The 11,900-nt window shown below is 32.3% G+C and overlaps 1 protein-coding gene across 13 annotated transcripts; it reads left to right on the forward strand.

Moving 5' to 3' along the window:
- The first annotated feature begins 1,061 nt into the window (after nucleotides 1-1,061).
- Nucleotides 1,062-11,240, forward strand: LOC122572634 (antichymotrypsin-2-like). 13 transcript variants are annotated; one of them, XR_006318516.1, is made up of 13 exons: nucleotides 1,062-1,265; nucleotides 3,018-3,139; nucleotides 3,248-3,430; nucleotides 3,558-3,768; nucleotides 3,884-4,098; nucleotides 4,193-4,378; nucleotides 4,449-4,587; nucleotides 6,696-6,813; nucleotides 7,119-7,191; nucleotides 7,874-7,924; nucleotides 7,977-8,166; nucleotides 8,310-8,548; nucleotides 8,897-9,099. XR_006318516.1 is itself a non-coding variant. In XM_043737851.1 (11 exons), the coding sequence occupies exons 5-11, from the start codon at nucleotides 9,138-9,140 to the stop codon at nucleotides 11,076-11,078; spliced, it is 1,167 nt and encodes a 388-aa protein (XP_043593786.1). In that variant the 5' UTR covers nucleotides 7,729-7,924; nucleotides 7,993-8,166; nucleotides 8,310-8,548; nucleotides 8,702-8,859; nucleotides 9,097-9,137; the 3' UTR covers nucleotides 11,079-11,240. The 13 variants fall into 13 exon arrangements, 10 of the variants coding, with proteins under 10 accessions (XP_043593781.1, XP_043593783.1, XP_043593789.1 ...); XR_006318515.1 differs by lacking the exon at nucleotides 7,874-7,924; XR_006318517.1 differs by lacking the exons at nucleotides 7,874-7,924; nucleotides 8,310-8,548 and having other exon boundaries at nucleotides 7,977-8,053.
- The last annotated feature ends 660 nt before the right edge of the window (nucleotides 11,241-11,900 follow it).

The raw sequence follows: 11,900 nt of genomic DNA on the forward strand, positions 1-11,900 counted from the left end.
TTCATCAAATGACAAATATGTAATATTAATTTCCGTGATGGGAAATAGAAAGGAGATATCAGTAAGTAGGTCAGGGTCATTGTTGATAATATTCCTTTTTAAATGTTATTAAGCGATTATGTTGTTTCCTTACGTAACAAACAAATTTACAAATTTGAAGTTACTTCAGGTCTAAATCGATTATTTTAAGCCTTTCCTCGTTCATTAAAGTAAGGACATGTGGTAAAAAAAAAGCTTTACTTTCTTTATAATTTAATTTGCTCAGATTTGTAATAAAATATAAAACTAATATTTTGTACTTTAATTACTTAAATGATCAATTTCGAAACATGGTATACATAATCTATCATTGTAGACTAATAACAGTATTACGTGTCTATCTTTATTTATTTTCTACTAGCACGTCTAGGAGAATCTTCACATGCATATTATTCTTAGAATATTTCTGTCGCTCTTTTACTGGTAGAGCGTATTCCAATTAGCGATACCTCCTAATTCATGCGTAGGTCACGCATCTAACGTAAACATCGATCGAAATATGTCGCTAGTAAAAAACCTAATTCGTCGCTATTCTACAAATATTTTTATAGAGCCCATGCAAATATGTAATTTCTATTACACATTCAAATTTTAACTCAGTAGTTTTTTGAAGTTATAAAAAAAAAAAATACATTGCACTCTAATGCAAAGTAACAGGAACATAAAAATTTGTTTCTTCCGTAAAATTGGAATTTTTACAAGTATCTTATAGAAGAACGAATAGAATTCAAAGAAAGAAATTGCAACTTTTACATAAATAACTTTTAAATAAATCAACTTCACATTTTTGAAAATTATTTAAAGGAACAAACAGAATTTGCGTAAATCTACTAGTTACAGAGAAGACATGTAATAGATATATGTAAATATTCATGTTAACAGCAATTTAATGATGTTTGTTGGAAAATATGAGGAAACCCACATTTTTTCCGATAATAATAGTCGCGATATCATTGCCCTGTTTATATTTGTAATATCAAGCCCATGAGATTTAAAATTCATGTTTGCTTGATCTGTTCGATCATACGGATAATCGAATCCGTACTTTGTGATTGGCTGTTCGTTGGTTACCGATCCTTGATAGGTTCGCTCTGTCCACTGCCAGGGCTTTCCTGAGGTCTTTTGTCGCGTTTTTGTATTTGTTCAGACGTTTCTTCTTACATTCTGCGTTTAACTTTTGAAGAGAATTGATCAGTAAAACTAGCGGATCGTCACCATGCGTATATGTGAGTAAATTTATATATGTGTATTCGACCTCCTCTCGGATTATACCGAGTATACACAATTTCTCTTCGGTAGTTAATGCAAATCCATAATCATTTAAACTTTCCTCTCCAAGTAATTATTTTCCTTTTCTATCTTATTACANACAAGCAAACGAGTTTATTGTGTTTCAAAAATACGTACTTCAAAAAGATACTTTGTTTTTACTTTCGGGATTTTTTCAGTTGGACTGAAATGTTGTCTTTCTGAATCTGAAGACTAGACTGATGATCTTTTCGACCTCTTAGCCTTAACATTTTTACAGTGCAATAATACTTCTAAATAATAATGTTTATTCGTTTACCAGTTTATTTCTTTTGTAGCATATTTCTTAAAGATATTAAACAAAAACATTGCTTTTTATACATATATTTGTTCGATGTACGTTACACATTTCACTGCGTAAAAGCTATACACAGGGTGTTCCGTTAAAGGGTATTCGCTTTCCGAATATCTAAGGGGTGATGTTTGACGTCGAAAATCAAGGAAAAAAATTGTGCCTTCTGTTTTGTTTTTTAGTTATCGTTAAGTACAAATCGGCCAAAATATCCCCGCAAGTGAGCAAGCCTCCTTACGCGGAAGAAAGGTAGTCAACCTAAACAATGGCGCGCACAGTGATCCTCAATTCGAACGATACACGGGCTGCTGCTTAGCTCGTACAAATCGCGGAAGAGAAGAAATGGTGGATTGAACATTAAGCCAGCTTACTCGTGGAAATCCATAAGAATATATCGAAAACTACCATATCGTAATTGCAAGTGGAAAGATTATCTTTTCCTCCTCCGAATCCTTTGCCTTCGCGAATGACCACAGCAAAATTACAGACGCACCGCGATTGTTCTGGATGCGAGTATCCACAAAAATGCTACAAATTACAATAGATGTAAAATATGTCCTTTTTGTAAAAAAAGCATGACTCTTCTCTCCAAATTTTGCCGTATTGTGTCTTTATGTTTCTCCAGTAGTAAAAGTCGAAAGGATTTTAATCTGAAGACCGAGCAGGCCAAGGCGCAGGTCCTTTTCAACTTATCCACCTGTTTTAAAAGCAGCCAGACCAGTACTGTTGTACTGCGTTGGTAGAATAAGGTGGATTTTCACTTGCTCAGGAATGTTCGTTACGTATATTTGTCATTGCACATTTATTAAATGTTCCCTCTTCGGTAAATAATATACTCGCGGGAAAATTGGAAATGCGTTGGATTGTCCAAGTCATTTCTTCTTCAATTCTCATGAATATGGTGCAGTATTTTATCTCCCAGTTTCGCAGACCACGCGCACTGCACACACTATACATTCAAGTAACACTCTAACTTAATATTTTCAGTTTTCTGAAAGTCCCACGTTGACCGTACGGAATGATTTTGTTCTTCCAAAACTGTTCTGCCCTTTTGCTTCAAAATACGTAAAACATGACTATGTAGTAATAGAGAAATCATTCCGAAAGAAATATTTACTATGCTCTTTGCCAAAGCTTTCACCATCTTCGTATGGCACGGAATTATCCAGGAATTGCAATGATATTTGAGAATTTCTTTTTGACAGCAAGAGTATGGTATGAGGAATCGCACTAGCTGTGCACCAGATGTGTTTAAAGAAAGCGGAAACCTATTTTGGACAATCGTCAAACCTTACATAGCAAGAGATTTATTATTAAGATTTACAGAGCAATCTATTTTGCCAGTTTCTAATAACAATTTGTTACTAAATTGTTTTAGTAATAAGAAGTTTCTGGTTGGTGGCTGTTGCCCTAATAACAATGTCAGAAGCAGAGAAAAATGTTGAAGCGCTGCGCTCCGTCTTGGAGGGTGCAAATCAATTTAATTTTCCATTTTTCCAGGTAAAATAGTGGAACTTAAAATTTATTAGAAAAGCTGTTTATGAAATGTTTATTTATGTTGCAGGTGGTTGAAGATAAATAGACTATAGAGATGCAAATTGTTTTCAGACTGTTGCAAAACACAATCCTGGCAACCTTATAACGTCCCCCCTAAGCGTAGGTGTTGTTCTTGCTATGGCTGCTTGTGGAGCTCGTGTAAACACAGAAGCCCAGTTTAGAAATGTACTTCATCTACCAACATCAGATAGTCTTGCCACATCTGGTTATCAGTCACTTATTGATAATCTCAATGTAGGTATCTCTGCAAACCAATTACTTTTATTATTTTAATGTATAGTATAAATTGTAAATTTATTAATATAAAATAATAAATGTATAATTTTGCACTATATAATATTTTTTTCATGTTTTAATGTAGAATGTGAAAGACAACAAATTGGCTGTTGCAAATAAAGCTTTCATAGCATCAGATTTAAATTTGAAACCAAGTTACAAAAATTTAACAGAAGTTTACTTCCGTTCTGCTTCTCAATTGGTAAACTTTGCTCAAAATAAGGAAGCTGCAAATATTATTAATAGTTGGGTCGAACAAAGTACAAATAATCTCATTAAAGAGCTTATAACTGCTGGTTTGTATATGTTTATTTTATAGAAATAGAAAATTTAGATTGAATGCTTTTTAACTTCAATATGGCCAATCATACTATGAAGTTTTATGTTGTTATGAATTTGTTTTGTAAACAGAAACGCTAGATGGCATGACAAGGTTAGTACTTGTCAATGCAATATATTTTAAAGGCCAATGGAAAGATAAGTTCGACCCTGAGTTGACGAGCAATATGCCATTTCATACTAGTAAAGTTGAAGTAAAAAATGTTCCTACAATGTATAGACAAGATAATTACAAATATGGAGACCTTCTAGATTTAAATGCTACATTCGTTGTAATACCATACAAGGTAAGTTTAGAAAGGAAAGGCACTAATGTATAAAAAGAAGGTGCTTCCTTGTAAAACCTTGTGAAATACAAAAAGAAGCTAATATATCTTCTAGGGTGACGAATTGAGTATGATCATAATTCTTCCAAATGAAATTGATGGTTTGTCTGATGTTGAGAAAAAGTTACAAAATACAAGTTTAACGAACATTCTAAGTCACGGAAATGAGGAAAAAATGGAATTATGGTTACCAAAGTTCAAGGTGGAAAGTATGCTTGAACTTAACGATGTCTTAAAAGAGGTATATATATATAAAGCGTAATTCATGTAGAGATAACTATTTTTTATATTTCAACTCCTATTTTATGTAGATGGGTTTGACTGATGCATTTACTGCTCGCGCTAATTTTTCTGGGATTGCTGATGGTGAAAATTTGTATATCAGTGATGTTATACAAAAGGCATACATTGAAGTAAATGAAGAAGGAAGCGAAGCTGCTGCTGCAACTGGTAAGTGAATAAACATTCTATGTTATGGAGTTTATGTTTAAATTAAACGAAATATCACTTTATGCAACTATTAAATATAAAAATATTCAAAAAATAATGTAATATGACAAGAAGTTTTTTTTCATTTATTTCATACTGCTCTTGCTTTGTGGCTACAGGGTGACTCTCAGTCGTCTCTTAAATCACTACTTAGGCTAATTCTATATCTGACCATATTTTCTATGAGATGATGCTATAATGTACTTATCAATTTAGAAAAAGGGAACGAAAATAAGAATCTTCGTTACAATCTTACCACTGATAGGATTGAAATTAATTAAAAGCATGATTAATTGTATATTAGTTAGCGTGATTAATTTGCATGAAAGAGCATGTGTAATTAGTTACAATGCGCTTGTATTTGCGACAAATCTTTTTTTATTTTGCTGTTTTATAAGTTGGAATGCTGTTATCCAACTGTATGTATTGTTGATTATGTACTTACATTATATATATGAATATTTGTACACTTTACGAGACCTTTGATCGTCTGTAATTTCGAGATAAAGATTGAAAAGTTTTTAAATTATGAATGCTTTGCCTTATCAATTATTATAATCTTACAGAGGTTGTTCATCTAATGGATTGCATTTACAAATATTTTAAAAATATCGTGGATGTGTGTGTGTGTATGTGTGTGTTCGTATATAATTTACGTTATACGGACTTTCTAAAAATTATAGAGCAAATAGTAAGTAAGCAATTATTAAGCCAGAAGGGCAGGGTATTCATCGAATTATCATAGACTCACCAACCTGTGTAATTTATACGTAACGATTTTGAAGTACGGAGTTAGTATACGTAATGTTCCATTTGGTTCCTACAAATCAACGTATCCTCGATTTAAGAATTTAATTTGATATAGTTAATTTTGTAGGCAAAATAATTTTCCTGCACTTAAGTATGATGTTTAGCGTAATTTTGTTCCAGGTATCCTTATAGACACAATGAATCGTAATATAGGAGTGTCCAAAATTAATCAGACATTCTTTTATTATATCATGAAAATTATGAATGACGAAAAGGAAAATAATATTAGCTTATCATTATTTCGCGGTTCTGTTAGCGAACTGAAAATCTAAGAACAGTAGTGTCATAATAGTAATATCATAGTAATGCGATTATTAATTCGTGTGCTCCACAGTTATAAGCATTCTAATAATACCTTGTCCACAAGAAATGTGTTGCATTCACTTTAAATTTGGATTATATTATATATATCCGGTCGACACCGGTACCGACAGCTTTTTCCGGATATCTCGAAAACTGACACTGTGCGGCGGTTATATGTACAGGAAAAAGTTATTCAGAATCGTTTCCCTTATGATACATTAAGATATCTTAGAAATTGTAGAGATTCAGTTCGATCTGTACATTTGCTAAAACGGTATTAAAAAAGCTTATATGAAATTTGTTCCAGGAGTGGTGCTTACATATTACTCGTATCCCAGTTTGATTTCAATGCGAATTGATCGGCCGTTCTATTATGCTATTTATAAAAGCCAAACAGAAAATCGAGACATCGTAATGCTATTCAGTGGACACGTTAAGGATCCTTAAAAACATTATTCTGTGATTCTGTCAACGAACCCAAAGTCTAAGGACAGTAATGTCATAATTGCAATATCATAATAATGTGATAATTAATTCGTATGCTTCGTAGTTATAAGCATTCTAATAATATCTTGTGTCGAAATAAATGTATTATATTCGCTTCAAATTCGCATTATTTTAATCCTTCGTCAACAGTATATATATATATATATATATATATATATAGATACATAAAGATATTTATAGATAAAGATGATATAAAGAGATATTGCATATACCTTCAATAACTTAAAAACGAGAAAGAGGGAGTTTATTAATATTTATTATTTTTATATAATCAAAGATATTTTCTATAGTAAGAAACTTTTTCTTTAATACTGTCCCTCTTTCTTTTCCTTTCTCCCGTACCTTTTAAATCATAGTTTAATCATCGTTTAATTATTATTGTGCCAGTTTTTTAAAATACAAACACAAGAATATTCACAAGAAAAATATTATTTATGGGACCCTTGTAGACCATGTTGTTGCGATGATAAATCAAAACCACCACCTTGCCCGTCAAATCGCAGCTCACAATGATCACGGTAACCAATCTATGGGTGTGAACTTTGTCAGGAAAATCCTAATCATGAGGTATGTTTCGATAAATACCTATTATATTTTATTAAATGTATTTAAATAACATATATACGTGTACATAGAAAGTTCTAAAATGTTTCATTATAAATATCGTTTGTAATACTCAAAAGCGATCAAGAAGTAAATTTCTTTCTTCTTTCTCACAAGAGAAATTTTTGTACACCATTTACCGTTCCATTAATCCACTTGGAATTAATCCATATTACACACAATACACTTTCGTTTCAAGAATTTCACGAATAATCTTATCGATTACCTCATTTTCGGCATATAGATGTAACTATTCTCTTTGTAGCTAGCAAGACCCGGAAGATACTATTTGGGATCATTTCCAACCAGACACTCAGCAACTACAGTACTACAGTTTATTAGGTAAAGCCGTTTTTATTATATTTTTCTTTATTTCCCACCTCGCCTATTTAAACCACTTTTTTGTAAATATATACAAATAGCGAATCAAATAAATTATAAAATAATTTTGTTAAATATTTAATGCGTATTATTTGATGCGTGAAATACTTTTAGTGTATAACATATTTGATCCTACACATTGCGTACATGTACTCAAATACCTACATAATTACGAAATCTGCTTATTTAATTCTTATTTATTCGTTATTTATAAAATCTATAGTATTCCAATTTACTTTTAGTAGTCTGGTCTCAAATAAATTCAATTTGTTACACAATGACAAAAATATTTTATAAAGCATAATTATCTTAATATCATATATTATATCTATACATTCTTCATTTCACGTAGTTAAGCTGGAAAAAAGATTTTATTTCCAACTCCCATGCTTCTTTCTATTACTACTCAAGGTTCATCAGATATTTCAGCGTTTATTTTATTAATCATGCTCAATTCTTCTAGCTTCAAGCATTCGCGCTTGAAACTGCAATTATGAATTGATCGGTCTGTCGAACACAGCGTTTCACTTAATTTTGAGCAGTTTCTAGCATAGTGCTTACTACACCGTATAGTGTATCCGTAGTATAAGCGTGCACATGTGAAGTGAGTTTATTTACAGTAATTTAAAGATGATGTCAACAGGTGCGATAAATTACGCGAGAAATTTCCTGTCTGTGCAACGCTTACAATTTGGTAAACATACCAATTATGGATTACTTATGTTTTTTTTTTTTCATTAAACCAGATAAATTCTTTGACAGCATGTGTACCTGAATGATATATATCCGTGATGGGAGATAGAAAGGAGATATCACTAAAGAGGTCAGGGTCACTTTTGATAATATTCCTTTTAAAATATTGTTATCAAACGATTATGTCGTCTCCTTACGTAACAAGAAAGCTTACAAATCTGCAGTGTTACTACTGATAAATGCGTAAGTCAAGTACTCTTTAAACTATACACAATCTCTCTTCGATAGTCAATGAAATCAATTAATCCTCGTTTAAACCTTCCTCTTCAAGTAATTATTTTCCTTATGTACATTTAATCTTCGTCATTTTTATTTTTACATGAAAGGATGTTATTACAACAAGCGAAGGAGTTTAATGTGTATCAGAAATACGTATTTGTAAACGACACTTTGTTGTTATTTCCGAGATATCTACTGTGTGAATAATGTTGTCTTTAAGTCTCAAGACCCGATTGATGATCTTGTCACGTAAACTTGGTCTCTGATGTGGATTGAGATGTGGTTGATGTTACAATCTCTTCGATATATTGGCTGTAACATTTTTATAGTGCATTGATACTTCCAAGTAATAATGTTAATCTTTTACTAGTTTATGTCTTTTATAGTATATTTTTTAATGATATTAATTAAGAACTTACTGTTTTTTATTGATATTTTTGTTGGGTATATGCTAGACATTTCACTGCGAAAAAGCTATATACAGGTTGTTCGGCTGCAGGTTTCCGAAAATTTAGGAGGTGACTCTTGGAGCCGAAATAAGAGGAAAATCGTGAATAAAAATATTATGTTTTCGGCTACGTTCTTTAGTTATTGCTAATTAAAGTCGGCTAAAATATCCCTGCACGCGAGCAAACCTCCTTACGCGGACGATAAGAGGTCAGCCTAAATATTCGTATAACTCGAAATTTTTCAGGAACAGTCATGATATTTGAGAAGTTCTTTTTGAAAGCAACGGTATGGTAATGAGGAAGCGTACAGGANATGTGCTAAAAAAAGCGGAAATCAATTTCGCATAATCATCCAAGTTTATAAAGCAAGAAATTTATTATTAAGATTTGCAATACAATCTATACTGCCAGTTTTTAATAACAATTTGTTACCAAATTTTTTTAGTAATACAAATTTTCTGGTTGGTTGGTCTTGCCCTAATAACAATGTCAGAGGCAGAGAAAAATGTTGATGCACTGCGCTCCGTTGTGGAAGGTGCAAATCAATTTAGTTCTTCATTTTTCCAGGTAAAATAGTGAAATTTAAAATTTATTCCAAATACTGATGAATAAATTATGAGACACTTATTGTTTTCAGACTATGGTACAACGCAAGCTTGGCAACCTTATAACGTCCCCTTTAAGTGCAAGTATTGTTCTTGCTATGACAGCTTTTGGAACTCGTGGAAACACAGAAGCTCAGTTTAGAAATGTACTTCATCTGCCAACTTCAGAGAGTCTCGCCACATCTGGTTATCAGTTACTTATCGATAATCTCAACGTAGGTATCTCTCACATCCCTTTGCTTTTATTATTTTAATGTATAGTATATATATTGCAAATTAATTAATATAAAATAACAAATGCATTATTTTACGCTATATAATATTCTTTTCGTGTTTTAATGTAGAACGTGAGAGACAATAAATTGGTTGTCGCAAATAAAATCTTCGTAGCGGCAGATTTAAATTTGAAACCAAGTTACAAAAATTTAACTGAAGTTTATTTCCGCTCTTCTCCTCAATTAGTAAACTTTGCTCAAAGTCAGGAAGCTGCAAATATTATTAATAGTTGGGTCGAACAAAATACAAATAATCTCATTAAAGAGCTTATAACCGCTGGTTTGTATATGTTTATTTTATAGAAATAGAAAATTTAGATTGAATGCTTTCTAACTTCAATATGGCCAATCATATCATGAAGTTTTATGTTGTTACGGATGTTTTTTGTAAACAGAAATGCTAGATGGCATGACAAGGTTAGTACTTGTCAATGCAATATATTTTAAAGGCCAATGGAAAGATAAGTTCGACCCTGAGTTGACGAGCGATATGCCATTTCATACTAGCAAACTTGAAGTAAAAAGTGTTCCTACATTGTATAGGCGAGGTAAATACACACTTGGAAGACTTTCAGATTTAAATGCTAGATTCATTGTAATACCATACAAGGTAAGTTTTGAAGAGAAAGAGTATATAAAAAGCTGCTTCTTTGTAAAATTTTGTAAAATACAAAAAGAAGCTAATATATCTTCTAGGGTGACGAATTGAGTATGATCATAATTCTTCCAAATGAAATTGATGATTTGTCTGATGTTGAGAAAAAATTACAAAATATAAGTTTAACGAATATTCAAAGTCAAGGATATGAGGTAGAAGCGGCATTATGGTTACCAAAGTTCAAGATGGAAAGTATGCTCGAACTCAATGATGTCTTAAAAGAGGTACATATATATGAAGTGTAATTCATCTACAGATAACTATTTTTTATATTTTAATTCCTATTCTATGTAGATGGGTTTGACTGATGCGTTTACTACTGCTGATTTTTCTGAGATTGCTGATGGTGAAAATTTGTATATCAGTGATGTTATACAAAAGGCATACATTGAAGTGAATGAAGAAGGAAGTGAAGCTGTTGCTGTTACTCGTAAGTGTATAAACCTTCAATCTTATTCAGCTTATATTTAAATTAAGCACAATATCGCTTTGTGCAACTGCGAGATATGAAAATATTCCAAAAATAATATAATGCGAGAAATATTTTTTTGTTGTTGTTATTTATTTCACACTGCTCTTGCTTCATGGCTACTGAGTTTTGGGTATTTCGTAGCGCCTTGAGACATGTATGCGTGTGTGACTTCCGATAGCGAACGTGTATATATCCGCTTCGCATTGCTGTTTATGTTTCTTTCATACATTTAAATGTGACGTTCGGCATAATTTTGTTGCAGGTCGCGTTGTAACGAAGAGGAAGGGTATAACGGTAGAGAATTTCAGGATCAACCAACCATTCTTTTATTATATCATAAAAACTATGAATGATGATAAGGAAAATGATATTAACCTACCAATATTCTGTGGTTTTGTTAGAGAACCAAAAATCTAAGAACAGTAGTGACATAATAGTAATATCATAGTAATGTGATAATTAATTCGTGTGCTCCGTAACTATAAGCATTCTAATAATATCTTGTCCCAAAAATATCATCACTTAAAGTTATATATACATTTCAGGAAATTGAATAAAAAAAAGAATAAATTCTCCATATTCTCCGTTTCTTAACAACTTTTTTGAACAAGAACAATATATATAAAATTTGTTTCAGCAATATTCTTTATTCCTATTAATTTTCGTATTCCTCCCCCTCTACGACCATATTTCTACGGTGTTTATAAAAGCCAAACTGAAGATCAAGACATCGTTATGTTATTCAGTGTACACGTTAATGATCCTTAAAATCACATTATTTTTTTAGACATTATGGATGCTTGTAAGCCTAATAGCTGGAAGCCATCTAAAGTCGAATGGGAAGAATTAAATAAACAGATAAAGTAAATGCGGGAATTATTGATACCTCATCCACCTCACGGTTTTCGTCGTCGACGAATTAGTTTCGGTCGTCCGATTTTTTTTAAATCTAGAAGATTATTATCGTTATCTCCGAGGTGGAGAAAGTAGTTGCAGATGTGATGATAGTGCTACTGCTGCTGGCATAGAGGCCGAGATACGTTCTGCTGCCGGTATAGATGGCGCTGATGGGGTACTGCTGCTTTTCTTCTAATTTTTGTGTCGCGCAAGAAAGATCGGACTACGGTCGCCGGCATTTTAACCAGCCGGGTCCCGAACGTTCGTAACCTAAGACGCGAACTACTGCGATGTCGTCGTCCGACGCTAGTTGCTGTCGAGTGCCGCTAAATCTCATCCACC

Source organism: Bombus pyrosoma, linkage group LG11 (genome assembly GCF_014825855.1).
Source record: "Bombus pyrosoma isolate SC7728 linkage group LG11, ASM1482585v1, whole genome shotgun sequence".
In the NCBI taxonomy this organism is placed as follows: domain Eukaryota; kingdom Metazoa; phylum Arthropoda; class Insecta; order Hymenoptera; family Apidae; genus Bombus; species Bombus pyrosoma.